The 19,788-nt window shown below is 37.8% G+C and overlaps 1 protein-coding gene across 1 annotated transcript in view; it reads left to right on the top strand.

The window, feature by feature from the left end:
• Positions 1 to 19,788, top strand: part of Pja2 (praja ring finger ubiquitin ligase 2) — a 56,954-nt gene that overhangs the window by 25,181 nt on the left and 11,985 nt on the right. Inside the window, exons 3-6 of the mRNA XM_051154435.1 lie at positions 107 to 307; positions 2,066 to 3,080; positions 12,301 to 12,486; positions 18,434 to 18,619. Coding sequence (XP_051010392.1) covers positions 107 to 307; positions 2,066 to 3,080; positions 12,301 to 12,486; positions 18,434 to 18,619 — 1,588 coding nt within the window. The remainder of the gene's footprint in view (positions 1 to 106; positions 308 to 2,065; positions 3,081 to 12,300; positions 12,487 to 18,433; positions 18,620 to 19,788) is intronic.

The following is a 19,788-nucleotide window of genomic DNA, read 5'->3' as shown; positions in this document are numbered from 1 at the left end:
TATAATTTAGTAAATAATAGTGTATTTGTTGGGACACTTTTCCCCCCAACTTGTTACAATAGTAAAGTTCATTGCTGGCCCTCTTTAATTTAATTTATATTTTCAGTAATGGATCAAGAATCCAACAAGGCTGCTTGGCCTAAACCAGCAGGAGGATATCAGACTATTACAGGCAGGAGATATGGAAGAAGACACGCATATGTCAGTTTTAAGCCATGTATGACCAGGCATGAGAGAAGCTTAGGTCGGGCTGGTGATGACTATGAAGTATTGGAACTAGATGATGTTCCAAAGGAACACTCCTCAGGTATGTAACATGTAGTCACTTAAGGTTATTTATTGTAAAAATTACATGCTTTTGAGTATAAATATAGTACATTTTTTTATTTTGAAATTTCTATTGAATTGAATAACAGTAATATTCACATTAAATACAGAAGAAGATTCAATTTGACCAGTCCCTAAATACAACTAATTGTCATGGCAGCGATTACACAGCTAACTCCCTTCCAAGTCTTTAAATCTCATCTGTACTTACCTCTACAGCAGAGTGTGGCTGCATGCTATTTTCTACTCATGAGCTTTGCTGAGTTACAAGACCTAGGGAAGTTTAGGGTTTTGTTTTCAATACTTCACTGTGCAGAATAAGCCATGCCAAGTCTTTTTAATGGGAACCAAAAGTGTATTGCTTTGCATACTATATTTAAGTAACTTTTAGCTTCCATTATTTTGTAAAATAGAAACATCAAGATATGTGGTAATAGCATTTCAATTAAATCATCCTAATTATTCAGTGGTTTGTGTTATATAGGTTGCTATTATTTTTCAGGTGGGTTTTTCCTCCTATCAGTTAGCTCCCAGAATAGTGGCTCATGAGATTCATTAAATATTATTCAAACACCTATGAAATATAGCTAGGCTCTTCTCTGACTAGCTCATAACTTAAAATAACCTATTACGCTAATCTACATTCTGCCATGTGACTGGTTACCTGAGCTCAAGCACCATGCATCCATCTTTCTCACATCTTGGCAGCTGAACTCTCCCGCACCTATCTCTATTCCAGAATCCTTTCTGCCTATCGAATGCCCCACCTCTATTTCCTGCCTAAGCTATAGGCCATAGTTTTTTTTTTAATTGACAGGTGTTACATCCATACAATACACAAGATTCCTTTTACAGGTTTGAAATGTTTTATGCAGATTTTCTCTACAATAGTTACATAATTATGTGTTACAAATTATGTGTCCTATATATGTAATATTATTAGAATATTTTCATTGTCATTTATATGTTGGAATCTGAATTGCTAGCTAAGTCATTCCATAAAGAGGATTTTATGTTATAAGATTAAATTTCAGTTATTTTATGGTTTATTCATTTTGTTACAACCAATCTCAATATCTCTGTGAAATTAATGATATTGAAAAATAGTCAAGTTTAAAGTAATTATAGATTTGATTTTCCTCAGGTGTCAGAATTTTGGCAAATTGAATCAGTATATTCACTTATTTTTCAGTTGTACCTCTAATACCTAAATTACAAATTATTATAACAATACATTTTGGGCATAGAAATATGGTGCATGTCTAGAATATAAGATATAATTTTAAAATTAATATCAAAATACAATTAGAATCCCATTTCTCATATCTCTATTACCTGACATGAAAATTGTATCTGTCATAAGTTTCTTTTTTGTTTTTTAATTTTGTAATTAAAAGGTAGATTTGGAGAGTGCTTGGAGGGCAGATTATTCTCTGACTACTTTTGGTTTTTGTTGCGTAGCTTCTTATTAGCCTCTTTCTTGTCATAGAGAAGATTTTCAATGCTGGGACTTAAGTTTTAAAACAATCTACAAAAGAAACATAAGGGAAAGCGTACTGAGAGGCTGCCAGAGCTGAGGACACAGAGTAACCAGTCTGACTGCCACAAGAAGTTAGGGAGTATAGAAGCACATGGCATGTTGTCAGGTGGATAATATGATTTCCGTTGAACAGATACTATATAAAATTTTGTCTAAAATAATCCCTCCAAAATGTTTTCTTTTGTTCTTTTTATGAAGGTTCCAATTCATTGGATCAAGTCCATCCTTCTTTACCCAATGGATCTACATTTGAAAAAAGTGAAACAGAGATTCCTGCTTATGGTCCAGCACTGAGTCAAACCACTGAGATCAGACCATGCTTTGCCACAGGATATCCTAGTGAGGGACTTAGGGAGACCTTAGAAAGCAACACGAGTCTTCATGACCACACGGAGACACAGTCTGCCCCAGCAGGTTGCCATGTCTCAAGTGCCCAAAGTGGAATTGTGTTGGTTCATACTGACTCTTACGATCCAGACAGCAAACATGATGAGAGCGACTCTCTTCAGGAAGTATTAGGCAGCACAGTATTTGAGCTGGAAAGTGGAGAGGCAGAGGTGTACACTGATCTTTCACCATCCGTTCCCTCTCTCAACTGTGAAATAAGTGATGAGTTTGAAGAACTAGATTCAGCACCTTTAGAGAAGCACTGTTCTGGTGATGTTGAGCTTGTCCGTCAGAATGGGCAGGGACCTCAGAGGTCCTCTGAAGATGGCATTGTTAGAGAGAGGCAACAGGAGGATGCCGATCAGGGAAGACAGACAGAAAATTCAACTGAAGATGCAGACTGTGTTCCAGAACATATTTGTAGTGAACAAAATACTAGTGATAGAGCCAACCACCATGGAAGTTCTCCTGATCAGGTAGTAAGGCCCAAAGTTAGAAAAGTGATAAGTTCAAGCCAGGTGGACCAAGAAACAGGTTTTAATAGGCATGAGGCCAAACAAAGAAGTGTTCAGCGATGGAGAGAGGCATTAGAAGTTGAGGAATGTAGTTCAGATGACCCTATAATAAAGTGTGAGGAGTATGATGGAGAACATGAGTGCATGTTTTTGATTCCACCCTACTCAAGAGTTACACAAAGGGAAACAGAGCATAATCGTGGAACCTCCGAAAACGGAGCCACAGCTTCAGAAAGGCAAGAAGCTCGCGACAATTCCTTTTGGAATGGCTGTGGAGATTATTACCAACTCTATGACAAAGATGAAGACAGGTAAGCTTCATGCAGTATTTGATTGACTTGTTACTGAGCCAAGTTTTTTTTAATATTATATATTCATTCTATAAAGTAATGAGTTTAATTATAATATTCTCATACCTGTATATCTTGTACTTTGATCGTATTTAAGGCTCTGTTGCCATGTTTTATCCCTCCTTTCCCATCTTGCTGGTCACCTTTCGCTTCTCAAATTGTCCACCTTGCACTTTCATGTCTTGTTTTAAAATCTGGATTCTACATAAGACAGAAAGCACGCAATAGTTGTTTGTTCCTGAGTTTGACTTACTTGGCTTAACATGGCAATCCTGAGTTCCATCTGATTTCCTAAAACGGCATACATTTGTTCTTTATGGATTAACAAAACTACATTGTATCTTTACATACATTTTCTTTATCAGTTCCTATGTTGATGGACATCTGGGCTGATTCCTAAATTTGGCTCTTGTGACTAGTGTTGAAATAGAACCAGTGAGATGCTTCAGTAGGTAGAGAAGTGCTTACTGCCGAGCCGAGCCTGGTGGCCTGAGTTCAATCCCTGGGTTTCACAAGGTGAAAGCAGAGAGTTGATTCCTGTAGTTGGTCTCTGATCTCCTCACATGCACTGTGGCACACTTGTATCTGCACACACGCACATATAAAATGAGTGCGATTTTAAAATTTAAGTAAAATAATGCTGAAATAAAATTGATTATGCAGGTTGTCTGTGATGTACTGACTTAGATTCCTTTGTATATGTATAACAAGCTTGGTTATTTGGTAGTTTTATTTTCAGTTTGTTGAGGAATCTTCCATATAGATTTCTGTAGTGGCCACACTAATTCGGTTCCCATAAATAAGGATTCCTCCCTTTGTGCATGCTCCTCAGCGTCAGTTACTGTTTTCTTGCTTGGAGCCATTCTTACTGGGATGAAATAGGGAAGTTTTAGTTTGTATTTTACTGCTGGCTATGGCTGTCGAACTGTTTTTAATGTATTTTGGCCATTTGTACTTTTGAGAGCTGTGTGTTCAATTGATTTGGCCATTTATTGATTGTATTATCATTATTGTTTGTGCTTGTTTTCTGCATTAATCTGTTGGGTGTATAGCTAGTAAAGATTTTCTCCCATCTTGTAGGCTCTTTACACTATTATTAGTTGTTTTGTCGTGCGGAAGCTTTATAATTTCATGCAATCATACTCATCAGCTCTTGGTTTCGTTTCTTGAGATAATAGAAGCCTTTTCAGAAAGTCTTTTCCTATTCCTGTACCTTAAAGTGATTTACACCTTCCTTTGTAAAGGGCAAAGAAAAGGAATCAACTTTGATTGTTCTACAGGTGGATATTCAGTTTCTCCAGCACTGTTTGTTAAAGAAACTGCTTTGTATGACTGATTCTTTGTTTACTTTTTGTAAATTATAATTTATTCAGATTACATCTCAATTGTTATCCCATCCCTTGTATCCTCCTGTTCCTCCCTCCCTCCTGTTTTCACCCTATTCCCCTCCTCTATATCTGTGACTGAGGGGGACCTCCTCCCCCATAATATGGTCACAGGCTATCAGGTCTCATCTGGATAGCCTGCTTATCCTTTCTCTGAGTGCCACCAGGCCTCCTCACCAAGGGGAAGTGGTCAAATATGGGGCACCAGAGTTCATCTCAGAGTCAGTCCCCGTTCTCCACTCAACTGTGGAGAATGTCCTGTCCTTTGGCTAGATCTGGGCAGGGGTTCAAAGTTTACTGCATGTATTGTCCTTGGTGGATGCAGTAGTTTGAGCAGAACCTCTGGGCCCAGATGGGCCCATCATGATGTTCTTCTTGTAGGTTTCTAGGACCCTCTGGATCCTTCTGTTTCCCCATTCTCCCCTACTTCTCTCACCTAGAGTCCCAATAGGAGGTCCTCGCATCTATCCCCATCTCCTGGTAAGTGAAGACTTTCATGAGATATGCTTCTTGGGCTAGTGTCCAATTATAAGTGAGTATATACCATGTGAGTCTTTCTGCTTCTGAGTTAACTCACTCATTATCCAGAATGGCTAAGATAAAAACTCAAGTGACAGCACATGTTGGCGAGAATGTGGAGAAAGGGGAACACTCCTTTATTGCTGGTGGGAATGCAAACTAGTACAGCCACTTTGGAAATCTATCTGGTGCTATCTCAGAAAACTGGGAATAGGGCTTCCTCAAGACCCAGCTATTCCACACCATGTTCATAGCAGCCTTATTCATAATAGCCAGAACCTGGAAACAGCCTAAGTGTCCCTCAGTCGAACAACTGATAAAGAAACTGGTACATTTATACTATGGAATGCTATTCAGCTATTAAAAACAAGGAAATCCCAAAATTTCTGGACAAATGGATGGAACTAGAAATGTATATCCCGATTGTTATCCGCTCCCCTTGTATCTTCCAGTTCCTACCCTCCCTCCCTCTTCGCCCTGCTTCCCCACCCTCTAGACCTCTGACCTAAGGGGACCTCCTCCCTGACTATATGACAGTAGCCTACAGGTCTCATCTGGATAGCCTGCATTCCTTTCCTTTGTGTGCCTCTGGGCCCCCCCACCAAGGGGACATGATCAAGTTGGGGACACCAGAGTTCGTGACAGAGGGAGTTCATTTTTTAAATCAAGAGAAAAAAAATGTTCACACTCAGTTCAATACATAACTGTTAATGAAAAAGAGATCCGCCATTGAAGAAGGCAAGAGAACATGGGGAAAAGGAATAATGGGAGAAACAACAACTTAGATTTAGAAACTGCTATATCACTAAAAGTTTGTGCTGAAATTAATAAGGAAAATGGAAAATGTACAAACTCATGTCAGCTTCTAACTTGAAACTAATTCAGAGATAATTCCTCTTGCACTTTATAGAGACTTTTCATTAAGCCATTCCCAGACTCTTTCTGTATGCTGTATTTGGCAGTGATTTCATGCAGAAATGTAGATTTAGTTAGGATGATGCCTATATATTTAATTCAACAAATACATTAAGTATTTGATCAGATGACATTGTTATACATAGTTATTAATAGATTGACATGTGCTACAAAATAAGTTGGCATGTTCCTGATCTCTACGAATTAGGAGTTGCTAGGAGACATACAACATTGCAGAACTCTAGTAAGTTCACACTGCTCTGACAGAGCTCTAGGATAAACAGACTCTTTAGGAGAGTAGAAGATAATGAAATTTAAGGAATTAAATGACAGGTTCATAACCATTTGTAAGACCTGCTGTTAATATCAGTTGGAGTCCATGGTCTTTTATTCAAAATACACACAAAGTTCCTAAATCATAAATTGACCACAAAATTTTACCTGAAATTAACTTTATTGATAGATGCTCTGGATCCAAAGTAAAACAAGACACGTTTTTCAAGCAATGATATTTTGTTCCAGGAATATTTATATGTTTGAAAACTATTACTGACTGCCTGGATTCTATTGGGTGTTGTTAGCCATTGCTTCTGAGCTTGGAAGAAAAGATTTAAGTTCTAAAGCATTCAGCTCCAAGATTGGTAGATTTGACTGTGAGTCTCTATCTACTTCTAGATTACTATTGAAAAGGAAAAAAAAAAATGGCAATTTTTCTTTTGAAAGTGTAAAGTTGTTACTCTTTTTCTTAGTTACACATTTTTTAAAGAAAATTATTTCACTTATCTGTTCATCATCTTTGTGGACCCACTAGAGCAAAACAAAAATAAAGATCCTTAAGCTTTGCTTGCTTTTTAGATGAAAATGTTAAAATCTTTTTTTTTTTTTTTTTTTTTTTTTTTATTTAATCAGTCATAAAACAAAGTATGGTTTTCACGGATCCCACTTTTTTTTTTTTTTTTCGAGACAGGGTTTCTCTGTGTAGCCTTCGCTGTCCTGGGCTCGCTTTGTCGACCAGGCAGGCTTCGAACTCACAGAGATCTGCCTGTCTCTGCCTCCCAAGTGCTGGGATTAAAAGCATGCGCCACCATGCCCAGTGGATCCCACTTTCTAAAAGTTGGCTTCCCCCTACCCCCTAACGATAGGCAGTGTACTTGTTTAGGGGAATGTCAAATGGTTATAGGATGTTTTCTTAGTACATTTAGAAGTGATGTCAGCATTATGAACAGCGACAGATATTTGTAAACACAATGGACAGTAGGACATTTGGTGTTAATAAAAACTTTTCTTTCAACTCTATGTCAGTGTACTGACTGGTAGAACTAGTAGGTGGGCATGTCAGAATGTTGGCGGTAAAACACAGTGAAATGCTACAGTGGGTTTGTGTCATTTGAGTCATAGAAGCTGGGCATGGAGACACACACCGTGATCCCAGCACTTGGGAGGCAGAGGTAGGAGATCAGGATCTCATGGTGCCTTTGGATGTGGAGCAAGTTAAAGGCCAGCCTGGCCTCATAAGGTCTTTTCTTTAAGAAAGAAAGAAGAAAAATTTTGGAAGGCTAACGAGTCTACCTTAGACACCAGTATAATTTGTACACCTTAAAATGGATTTTAGGATTGAATTATTTCAATAGTATGAATATTTTATTACTGATTCTGTTTCTTGTTCTTCTTATCTAACTCTGCTAAGTGTTAGTGACTAGGATGCCTTTTACTCTGGTGCCTGCCTAGTGCTAAAATCAAGCAGCCATGGACTCTGGGTAACCCTTGCTCATCTACATGTTTTGCTCTCTGTGCAGCTATAATAGCAGTACACTGGAGAAATGGGGAAACAGTGGCCACGTTTCTACAGTGTCTTGAGAAGGAAAGGATACAAACTTTTTAATTTAAGTCTGAAGATTTTTTAAGAGGGTGCAGAGAATCCAGGTTCGGTTCCCAGCAACTACACAGTGGTCCCCAACCATCTGTAACTCCCAGTTCTAGGGAATCTGACATCCTCTTCTGACCTCTGGACACCAGGCATGCATGTGTATAGATATACACTAAATAAAATAAATCTAAAACCTTTTAGTCATGATTATGCATTCTTTATAAGTAGAAAAGGATTTAACTAATATGTGGCCACTGTCTTCCTTGAAAGTCTTACGCGATAGCTTAATCTTGTCAGAGTGCTGCAGTCTATGAGATAAACATTCCAGCCAGTAGCATTGCTCTGGGGTGTTTGACAAAAAATGAGTTGTAGATTATTGAAGAAAAACCAACCAAAAGGAGAATTAGGAGTCAGTGTATAGTAACCAGAGCTGGAGTCCAGCCGAAAAACTAAGGTCAGCACTTACTGTTTTGAAATAGACCCTGAGCACTGTAGTAACTGAGGGCAGCATCCAAGTTAGGGAGGGCCAGGCAGAGGGGTGGGGGAGTTCTCAGTAACCCTGGCACATTTTTTAACCTTGGGCCTGTTTTGAAGAGACTGACCCATTCTAATAGCACTTGAAACTTCTTTCAGAGTTTTCTTGTCACTAGGATTTAATCTTGCTGATAAGGTTAAACAAAGCAAAGCAGAAACAGCCGTTACATAGAGGCAGCCTTCCTTCCGGGACAAGTAGCTGTGTCCAGCCTGGAGTCCCAGCTGTGCGAGAGGCCAGAGCAGGAGGATTGAAAACACCCCAGGCCTGCCTGGGCTACAGAGTGAGGGCAAGGCTAAACTGCTGCTTAGCAAGACATAAAAAACAGAAATGGGTTAGAGAAATAACATAATGGTAGAGGCTTGCTTTACATGTGTGAGACCCTAGGTTTAATCTCTGTAACTACATGAATGCAAACCAAAAGCCTGGTTTTGTTGATATAAACAAAATACAGATTAAATGACAAAGTCTGATACCTTTTAATATGTCAAAATAAACTCAAAAGAAGCCACGCTACATTTCATTCTCCCCAAAGAAGTGGTTGGTTTGTCTTTTTAGGCTTCTATCTGTAAGTACAGATGGTATTCAAGGTAGAACAACATCCAAAATAGTAATATCCTTTGTCCGGACCTCTGCTCTGCAGTTTTTAAAGGATCACTATAGAGTAGATATTTTGATTAATTCGGAATATATAGATATATAATTATTAGGCTATAACCATTTAAAACTGAAAAATACCTTATTTTCTGGATCATGAAGAAATAAGTGACCTAGTGTGGGTGATGGTCTAGGGTATAATTTTCTGATATTTTAGTGCAAAAAGGGAAACACTAAAGCTGGGTTTCCCAGGGGGCTGACGTCATCAGGACAGTAGAACTGGTATAGCATAATAGCTTTCCTTTGGCACCGAGAGAGGGAAATAGTGGTGAAGCAGTAAGCAAAGCTTGATTGCTTTTTAAACTATTCACCTCTTTCCAAAAATTTTACTACAGATTTTGTTTCTGGTTTTTAATCTAAACATCATTGTAAGCTTGAAACTTGAACATTAATAATACCATTTTATAGATAAGGAAATTAAACACAGAGAAAGTATCCTAGATTCTTAGTCAAATCTGTCTTACTTCAAAGCTTGCTCTTAAAAATTTGGTATCATCAATATTATTTTGTGTCTTAATAAAGAACTTGGCTATGGCAGCTTTGAAAATTTTTTGTAGTAGAAAGTCATCATGGTTGTGGTCTCCTCTGACTTTCTGGGCCAGTACAGGCTTTTAGATTTAGAAAATAGTAATAAATATCAGATTGTCATAATTAATAAGATTCACATTGAAATAGTATTAGAAACCACTCATGATTTCTGTCACCTGCCACAAATATGCACATACATTTTAGGACATTCTTACAAATGTCTACTGCTGGCTTCTTTCAAATCAGATATTACCAATAATATTTTATATTTAAAGCTATATGATTGAACAGTCCTTAGTACCTACTAAGAGCTAATAAACATTTAACTCTTCTATCTTGGAAACTGCTAGTAAATTAATAAAGGAACTGATTTTACACTTATATAACTAGAAAAATACTTTAAATCAATTAAAATCTGTAATGTTTGTTTTAGTAAAACAAGACAAAAATGATTCATGAATTGAGCATCTCCCAGCACTAGAGCAAGAAGTGAGGCATTGAAAACAGTTTTTACTGACTGCATCTTAGTTCATTAGTCTTTATCAATTACAGCTTAATTAACTGACTGGAAGCCATGCACAGTCACCAGAGCTTGCTGGGAAAACTCTAGGTTGTTTTACTTTGTTAGGCCCAAACCCATTGTGTCCCATAAATTTTATTTAATGCTTAAGAAAAATAAGTGCAGTTTAAAGAAGTAGCTGCAGTACAGTGATTTGGGCTGACTAAGCCAGGCGCCCTGTCCATGGATAACTGGCCCCCTCAAAAGGCAGGCTTATCCACAAGTATCTTGAAAGAAATGAAGGCTACTCTAGCCTTGAGGTATGAAATGCACTATGTGATTGTGGAAGCCTTTTGGTGGAGAGAGAACATGTTGAGGAGGACAGTGATAGAGTCTTTGCATAAGGGAAGAACAGCTAGTTATAACATGGAAGTGGGGTTGTAAATTACAAAGAAGTTTTAGTCTTTCTGTAAGCTAGCATTTCCAAAGTAAATACATCAAGTGGCACACAGACAGGGTTTACGACTTTTTGTTTTGTTTTGTTTTGTTTTGTTTTTCGAGACAGGGTTTCTCTGTGTAGCTTTGGCTATCCTGGACTCACTTTGTACACCAGGCTGGCCTCAAACTCACAGCGATCCGCCTGCCTCTGCCTCCCGAGTGCTGGGATTAAAGGCGTGCGCCGCCACCACCCGGCCCTGGTTTACGACTTTAATCAGTACTTATTTGACCAGCTGGAACATCACATCTGGGATTTAATAGATATGGCTTAGGCTGTAACTAAATGTATTTGAGCAAAAAGTACGTTGATAAGGAAATGGTTTGCTGACATTTATTGGTATCTTTCTATTTTGTACATGCTACTATAGTGATTGGTAGGTGTTAACTATTGTCTCCGATGTGAGCTCAATGAGCTGACACTGGTCCTGTCTATATTCATCTGGTACTGAAGGTCGTGAAGGCACACAGCAGTTCTCACAGCTAGTTAGAGGTGGGCTGAACCCCAGGGCAGCTAACTTAAGCACCTGTGTGCTTAGCTCTTGTACTTTGGAAGCAGTGCAAATACTGAATGGTAGAAAAACTGTGAGAGTGGTAGACATTCTACTGTGAAATAATGTTTTAGGGAAAGAGAAAAAAAAAGCTGTGACAGTTTGTGGGATTCTACTATGAATGTATAAGTTGATAGGATGGTATTTTTTTAAGTGAGTTGAGGAAGTAGGATTAAACTTAGGAAAATCAGTTAATAAATTCTAAAGTTACAGGCTTGTAGAAATCGGGTGTTTTTTGTTGTTATTGTTGCTACCATTGTATTGTGGGTTTTTTTTTTTGTTTGTTTGTTTGTTTTTTTTTTAAGGTCTTAGGATGTAAGGGCCATGTAAAAATAGAATGAAAAATAAAGGATTTGAACATAGAAAACTTGGAAAGAGTTAAGAAAATAAGTAGTTTCCAAAATAAAAGCTTGGTGATACACTGTGTTACAGATAGAAAAGAAGAAAGAACACTCATCTGGCAGATGGATTTTTATAATAAAAATATAATTTGACAGGAGAGTGATTATGTTCAGTGGATATTAGCATTATGAAAGCTTAGCAATGTGATTATTAGGGGATATACTGTGAAAGGTTTCTCCTTAATAGAGGGTTGCTGTGTGTATTAATGATATAGACCCAAGTCTGTTGGCTCTTTTTTTTTTAAGATTTATTTTATTTTATTTTTTATGTATATGAGTACTCTGTTTTCATGCACACCAAAAGAGGGACTCAGACACCATTACAGATGGTTGTGAACCACCATGCGGTTGCTGGGAATTGAGCTCAGGACCTCTAGAATAGCAGCCAGTGCTCTTAAAGTCTGAGCCATCTTTCCAGCCCCTCCAGCACTTTGTTTTTAAAGGGTTATTATGTAATTAGAAATTTGTTTCATTTAGGTCAGGAGAATAATACATATATTATTAATTCTAGATATTACTTTTTATTCCCAAATTGCATTTAATTTTTTATGTAGAAATATGTCTAAACTCTTTTTAAAAACTATTGAATTGTTTCCTCTAGTATAAAAAAATGATATATTCCATAACTTGCTATATGCCATGATCATTTGAAAAGGTTACATTCTGTTGAGTATTTCTTTCTGTTTACTTGTTTATATTTTTAAAAATTGAGTGAGCACCTGACTGTAAGCCTGATCATCAGTAGTCCTGTCTGTGCCATAATGTCTGGTAACTCTGCATATGATAAAGACAACAGTGTGTGATGGTCGTTGACTTCTGTTGTGGTTTGCAGTTCAGAATGCAGCGATGGGGAATGGTCTGCTTCTCTGCCTCACCGATTTTCTGGCACAGAAAAAGATCAGTCCTCAAGCGATGAGAGCTGGGAAACTCTGCCAGGAAAAGATGAGAATGAGCCCGAGCTACAGAGTGATAGCAGTGGCCCTGAGGAAGAAAACCAAGAGCTGTCTCTTCAGGAAGGGTATGTTTAACAGGGAGGCTCATGCTTTTAAATGTGTATTATGTAAGAATGGCATACGTTACATTCATATGTTGGGTGTACTATTAGTTCTATTTATAAACCCATGTTGAAAAAATAAACTGTACATGGTTCTTTGGTATTTTGTAGAGAACAATTTTAAATGCTGGCAATTTCAGTATTTTTATTAGAATATTATGTTTGTTTTCATGTTGCTTTATAAAGAAAAATTGAGCATTTAAAACTGGTTCTCAGCCTTCCTAGTGCTGCAACTCTTCAATTTAATATAGTTTCTCATGTAGTGGTGACCCCAGCCTTAACATTATTTTTATTTCTACTTCATTACTATAATTTTGCTGTTAGGAGTCATAGTGTAAATATTTCTAGAGGAAGGGGTTACAACCCGCAGGCTGAGAACTGCTTACTTAAAAGGTCATTAAGCTGAGTGAGGAGTAATTGAGTTGGTGTTGCCCATTGCCGTACAGTGCAGAGACTTGGGAGAACAGTCTGTTCAAGAGGTAAGTCTGTGGTAACTTAACTTAGCTTGTCATGGTAGTTTAAGTGATTCCTTCACCGAGATGGAGACAGTTAGGTGCTATGTTGAAGTTTTATTATATTTTTTTTCTAACTCCATTGGATAATATTTCCAGGACATCGGTGATCTGTGGCAAACATCTGTGACTTTATGCCTTAGAATGGAAATATTCCAAATCTAGGAGTTGTCAGACTTAAGTTGTGAAAAGCCAAATAAACATTGTTGGTTGTGTATGCTGCTGGTCCCTGTTGCAGCTTCTCATCACTTCTGTTGTGGCATGAAAGCAGCCATAGGCACTACGTAAATGAGTGGTTAGTACTGGTTCAAAAAAAAAAAAAAAATCCCTCTCAAACAGTGGCAAGGACCTGTGGCTCTCAGCTTGCCTGTCCTTGTTTAAATATTTCACCAATAAAACAGGTTGAAATCTTTCTTTTTTTTTTTTTTTTTTATTTATTTATTCATATTACGTCTCAATTGTTAGCCCTTCCCCTGTTTCCTCCCATTCTTCCCTCAGTCCCACTTCCCCCCTTCTCCCCTCCCCTATGTCTGTGATTGAGGGAGACCTCCTCCCCCTATATATGCTCTTAGAATATCGAGTCTCTTCTTGGTAACTAGCTATCCTTCCTCTGAGTGCCACCAGGCCTCCCCATCCGGGGGACGTGGTCAGAAAAGGGGCACCAGAGCTCATGTGAGAGTCAGATCTCATTCTCCACTCAACGGTGGAGAATATCCTTTTTGTCGGCTAGGTCTTGGTAGGGGTTCGAAGCTTACTGCCTATATTCTCCTTGGCTGGTGCCTTAGTTTGTGGGGGACCCCAGGACCCAGATCTGCCTGTCATAAAGTTGTTCTTGTAGGTTTCCAGGACCTTGTGGGTCCTACTATTTCCTCTTTCTTCCATGCTACTCTCGCCTAAAGTCTCAATAGGATGTCCTCTCCTCTGACCCACTTTCTTGGTAAGTAAAGTTTTTCATGGTACGTATCCCTTGGACTACTGTTTTGATATAAGTGAGTATATACCATTTGAGTCTTTCTGCTTCTGGGTTAACTCACTCAATTATGATCATTTCTAGCTCAATCCATTTATCCACAAATTTTGGGAATTCCTTGTTTTTAATAGCTGAGTAGTATTCCATAGTGTATATGTACCACAGTTTCTTAGTCCATTCTTCTACTGAGGGACACTTAGGCTGTTTCAATGTTCTGGCTATTATGTATAAAGCAGCTATGAACATGGTTGAGCATATGTCCCTGTTGTGTGGTAGGGCATTTTCTGGGTATATTCCAAGGAGTGGGATAGCTGGGTCTTGAGGAAGCCCTATTCCCATTTTTCTGAGAAAGCGCCAGATAGCTTTCCAAAGTGGTTGTACTAGTTTGCATTCCCACCAGCAATGAAGGAGTGTTCCTCTCTCCCCACATTCTTCCCCTACCCTGATGTGTGTGTCTGTGTGTTTCTGTATTTATAGAAGCTGTTGTGATTGTAATTTTCTTTTTGATTTATTTCTCAGCAAAATCATTTACTGCCATATAGAAACTACTGATTTTTCATGTGGTTTTTTTTTTTTTTTTTCTGTTCTGCTACTTCAGTGTTTACTGAATCTGTCCACTTTCTAGTAGAATCTTTAGGCTCTTTTAAGAATAGAAACATACTGTCCAAACAGGGATAATTTGATTTCTTCCTTTGCTGTTTGGATTATTTTTATTTCTTCCTCTGGCCTTCGGTAATCTAGGTAAGATTTAAAAGGTGTGGTATTGAGTAAGAGTAAAGAGTAGACACCCTCATCTTATTACTAATTTTGGGAGAAAATATTTTTTAACATTAAAGAATAACCGCATTTTATTTATTTTATGGGATTCTACCAAGAATATTGAATTTTAAGTCTTTTTAGTGTAAAAAGAGTAACAACATGATTTTGGTCTGTTGATCATAGGAAGTTTTGTTGCTAGACTTCTTAATGATTCTTTTTTTTTTTTAATTTATTTATTCTTGTTACATCTCAATGGTTATCCCATCCCTTATGTCCTCCCATTCTTCCCTCCCCCCCATTTTCCCCTTACTCCCCTCCCCTATGACTGTGACTGAGGGGGACCTCCTCCCCCTGTATCTGCTCATAGGGTATCAAGTCTCTTCTTGGTAATTCTTAATGATTCTTACCCATCCTTTTTATAAATAAATGAAACATGATCAGTAGTCACAGTTTAATGATAGATTGCTTCATTATTTTGTATAGGATGTATCTGTCGAGATCTTTAAACATGGTTTCTAGATTTTTATTTCAATATCAGTTTGATGCTTGCTTTCCTTTAAAAAATGTTTTTGTTTTATTTTTCTGTGCTCTGTCTCTTGTTAAAATGAGTTATTTATTCTGGTTAATGTTAGCATGGGTGATGAAACACCATTTGGCTATTTTATTTTTTATTTTAATTTTATTTTATTAATTTATTCATATTACATCTCAATGGTTATCCCCTCCCTTGTATCCTCCCATTCCTCCCTCCCTCCCATTTTCCCCTTACTCCCCTCCCCTATGACTGTGACTGAGGGGGACTTCCTCCCCCTGTATCAAGTCTCTTCTTGGTAGCCTGCTGTCCTTCCTCTGAGTGCCACCAGGTCTCCTCATTCAGGGAACATGGGCAAATCTGAGGCACCAGAGTACGTGTGAAAGTCAGACCCCACTCTCCACTCAACTGTGGAGAATGTCCTGCCCATTGGCTAGATCTGGGTAGGGGTTTGAAGTTTACAGCCTGTATTGTCCTTGGCTGGTGCCATAGTTTGAGTGGGACCCCTGGGCCCAAATCTGCCTATCATAATGTTCTTCTTGTAGGTTTCTAGGACCCTCTGGATCCTTCTACTTTGCTATTCTCCCATGCTTCTCTCATCTAGAGTTCCAATAGGATGTCTTCCCCTCTGTCCCAGTTTCCTTATTTGGCTATTTTATTATAAGTGACTGTCTTAGATTATTTAAATGTTTTTGATGACAATTAAGTTCTTTCAATTTTTAGTTTCTCATAGATTATGTTTTCATAAGTTATATTTTCTTGGACTAATATTGACATTTGTATATTTTGAATTATATAAATTTTGAGGTTGATATCAATTATATACAAGTATTAGGTAGGTAAGATATATAAAAAAAATAAAAACATTAATTACAGACTCATGTTTACTACAAAGAGTAAGGCTGCAATGCAACAAATGGCAGCTAAGAGAAAACTAACATTAATTAGAGTGGTCAGAGGGATGCCTCAGAATAACTTTTTCCCCCTGAGACAGGGTTTCTCCATGTAGCCCTGGCTGTCCTGGAACTTGATCTGTAAACCAGGCTGGCCTTGAACTCACAGTGATCTGCCAGCCTCTGCTTCCTGAGTACTGGGCTTAATGGTGTGCACCACTATACCAGATTAAAAATTTGACTTTTTGATTTAGATATGAAAGATAAAAATTGGGCTGGCAAAATGCCTCACTGGGTAAAGGAGCCCTCCATGAGGCCTGAGTTTGATTTCAAGATCCATATGTTAGGAAAAAATAATAAAGATCGCTATAAAAATGTGGTGCCGTCCGTGTACCACCCCCCCCCCCACACACACACACTAAATAAAAGATAAATGTAATGGTAAAGGTAGAGCTGTGTAGGCAATAAAAAGACAAAGGGCAGAATACTGAAAGGGATTGGCAAAGCTGGTGGGAGTGCTGGTGTTGATGCAGTAAAAGCAGGTAGAAGCAACTGCGGGTCACATTGCAACCTCGGAAATTTATTCAGAGAGTAGTAACATTTTTAACTGTCTAACCAGTCTGATGGGCACGTTAAAAGATCGTCTGCTTTGTGTTGATCAATTGGAAATGGACTAAAGTTTATAAAAGGAGAGTAAATTGTTCTGATTAATGAGGACTGTGAGTCTTAGGAAACAAGCTTTATGTGTCAGAGTACCAGGCAGCATGCATAAAAAACTGGCCCTCTTCCTCAAAACAAACAAAAAACCTCTAGGTGAGAATATTTTGACGTTTCAGATAATAAAATAGATTGTTGTATGAAGGGAGAATGAGGAATTGTAAAGGGAAAACTAGAAAATGCTAACCTATTTGCAAGTGTTAATTGTCAGTTATGCACTATAGCTGACAAATAGACAACTGAGTTTTTTTTTAAGTTCAAGAGAATGTTCTTGCTTGAAGTCAAATACAAGACACACAAGAATAAATAAAATATATCTGGAGGATATTAGCTGTTTACATCAAAATCATCCACCAATGTAATATAACTTACTTCATATTGTGTTTTGCTCTGAGTGTGGTACAGATGAACCTGAAGATTGGCCACCATTAGTTTTTAAACGGCTGGGAGAAGTCTGCAGTATCAGATTGCTTTGTGTTGTATGTGTATAGAAATGTTCTAAGGATAACTGCTTCAGGGAGGAAAATAAAACCATATGTATTAGGGACTAGAAGTGTAGTTCGGTGGTAGAGTACTTCCTAGTGTGCACAGGTCACTGGATTTGTCCCATTACTAGGGTAAAACTTGAAAAAGAACATTAAAATCTACCCAAAAAGAAAAAGACAAATGGAGAGAAAAAAAGAGTGAAAAGTTAGACATTTGGAAAGTTCTTGCAATTACTAGTTGCAAAAATATATATAAATTGACCAAACTTTGCTTTTTCAAGGTAAAGCTTATTAGAATTTTTAAAACCTAAAAAGGGACACAAAAAATAAATATATATAGAAAAAGTAAGAAGAAAATATGATATTTTAGGCAAACACTAATCATGAAAGAACTAAAATAGTTATATTAACATTTGCAAAATAAAGATAAAAAAGTATAAATAGAGGCTGGAGGGATGACCCAGTAGTTATAATCACTTGCTGAACAATCTGAAGTCAGAGTTCAGAGACTTGCTCCCAGCTTAACAAGCCAGGCATCTGGCTCATCCCTGTAACCCCATCAACAGGGGTTGATGCAGCTTGCTAGCTTACAGAGAAAACCCAAGTCCCAGGTTCAGGGAGAGACTCTGCCTTAAAGAAATTGGTGGAACATTACAGAGGAGGATACCTAACGTACACACAATCTGCGTACTTAACAACCAGACACACACACATATTAAGGAGGTGTGTGTGAGTGAAAGAGACAGACAGACAGAGAGCACAACTTGTGAGAACTGTTTGTCTCTACCATATGGATCCTGGGGCTTGAACTCAAAGGCCTTAGGCATGGTAACAGGAGCTTTGGCCCACCATGTCACCTCACCAGGCATTTATTTTCTATTGAAATGCTTTTGCAGATAAGGAAAACTTTTATTTACAGTCTAAAGTACCAAGGACTTAAACCTACAAGAACCAAGTTACTAAGTGAATGGCTATAAAACACAATATGGTATGTTTGAAAGCAACATTTTGTTTTACTACTTCCTTTTAAATGTTTCTATTAGGGAACAGACATCCTTGGAAGAGGGAGAAATTCCCTGGTTACAGTACAATGAAGTCAACGAAAGCAGCAGTGATGAAGGAAATGAGCCTGCAAATGAGTTTGCACAACCAGAAGCTTTCATGTTGGATGGTAACAACAACCTTGAGGATGACTCCAGTGTGAGTGAAGACCTGGATGTGGACTGGAGGTACGTGTCCCGGTACCACAGCATGGTAGGCCTGTCTGCCCACAGCAGGGTAGGCCTGTCTGGGAACCACAGCTCTGGTAGGAAGGATTAGGCTTCTTTAAGTCTCACTTCGGGTACCACTGTCTACATGAACTATTTCCTTCTTTTTTCTCACCCTTCTTCAACTTTCGCATCTTTGTAGATTGATTTTAAGAGAAGAAATTTTAAGGTTTTTGTTTTGACTATGTCAATACCTAAAGTGATTTCCAACTTACAGAAAAATGGGCAAAAGGGCAAACAGTATTACCATATATTCTTCACTGAGACCCCTTGAATGTTAATATCTTAAGACAATGTTTATGCCATTTTCTCTTTCCTTTTCTCTCTGTACTTATGATAAGAATTCTTCTGGCCTTTTTATGAGTAAGTCCACAAAAATTACTTACTTACCTATACAAATTCTAGGATGAATTTCTGAAAAAAATACAAGAATTTTCTTACATAACACAGAATTGCTGAAATAAAATTAGTGTTGATATAGTACTAATAATTTAATCTCCAGGGCTTATTCTAATGTCCATAGTTATGTCATCACTGACATTATAGAATATGTTTATCTGATCTACTACAGGACAGACGCTGTATTTAGTTAATATAGTTCCTTAATCTGGCCATGTCTCCACTTAATCTTTGTTTTTCATTTCTGACAAATATTTGAAAAGTTCAGGCCATTTATTTTATGGACTATTCTTTACATTGTATTTGTTTAGTACCATACATAGATTTATTAATTTTTAGCAGGAACGACAAAAAGTTATACATTTTGCCCTTAGTACATACCAGAAGGCACATTATGGCAGATAACGTTGTACTGTCCAATTACCATTTCCTCTTTTTAACCAAGTGATATTTTGAGACTATAAATAAGCTGTTTATTCTCCAACTAGTACACTTTGGCTGCCTAGCTTTAGTGTCCATCAGTAATTCTTGTCTGAAACGTGAATTTTTTAAATGCTGGTTATTCTTCAGGGCCCACTGACAACTAGATACCATGTCCTGAGTGTTCACACTGACAACTAGATACCATGTCCTGAGTGTTCACACTGACAACTAGATACCATGTCCTGAGTGTTCACACTGACAACTAGATACCATGTCCTGAGTGTTCACACTGACAACTAGATATCATG

The sequence above is a fragment of the Acomys russatus genome, chromosome 12 (assembly GCF_903995435.1).
Source record: "Acomys russatus chromosome 12, mAcoRus1.1, whole genome shotgun sequence".
NCBI lineage: Eukaryota > Metazoa > Chordata > Mammalia > Rodentia > Muridae > Acomys > Acomys russatus.
Note: the sequence above shows the minus strand (reverse complement) of the source record. Positions and strands in the feature narration are given on the sequence as shown.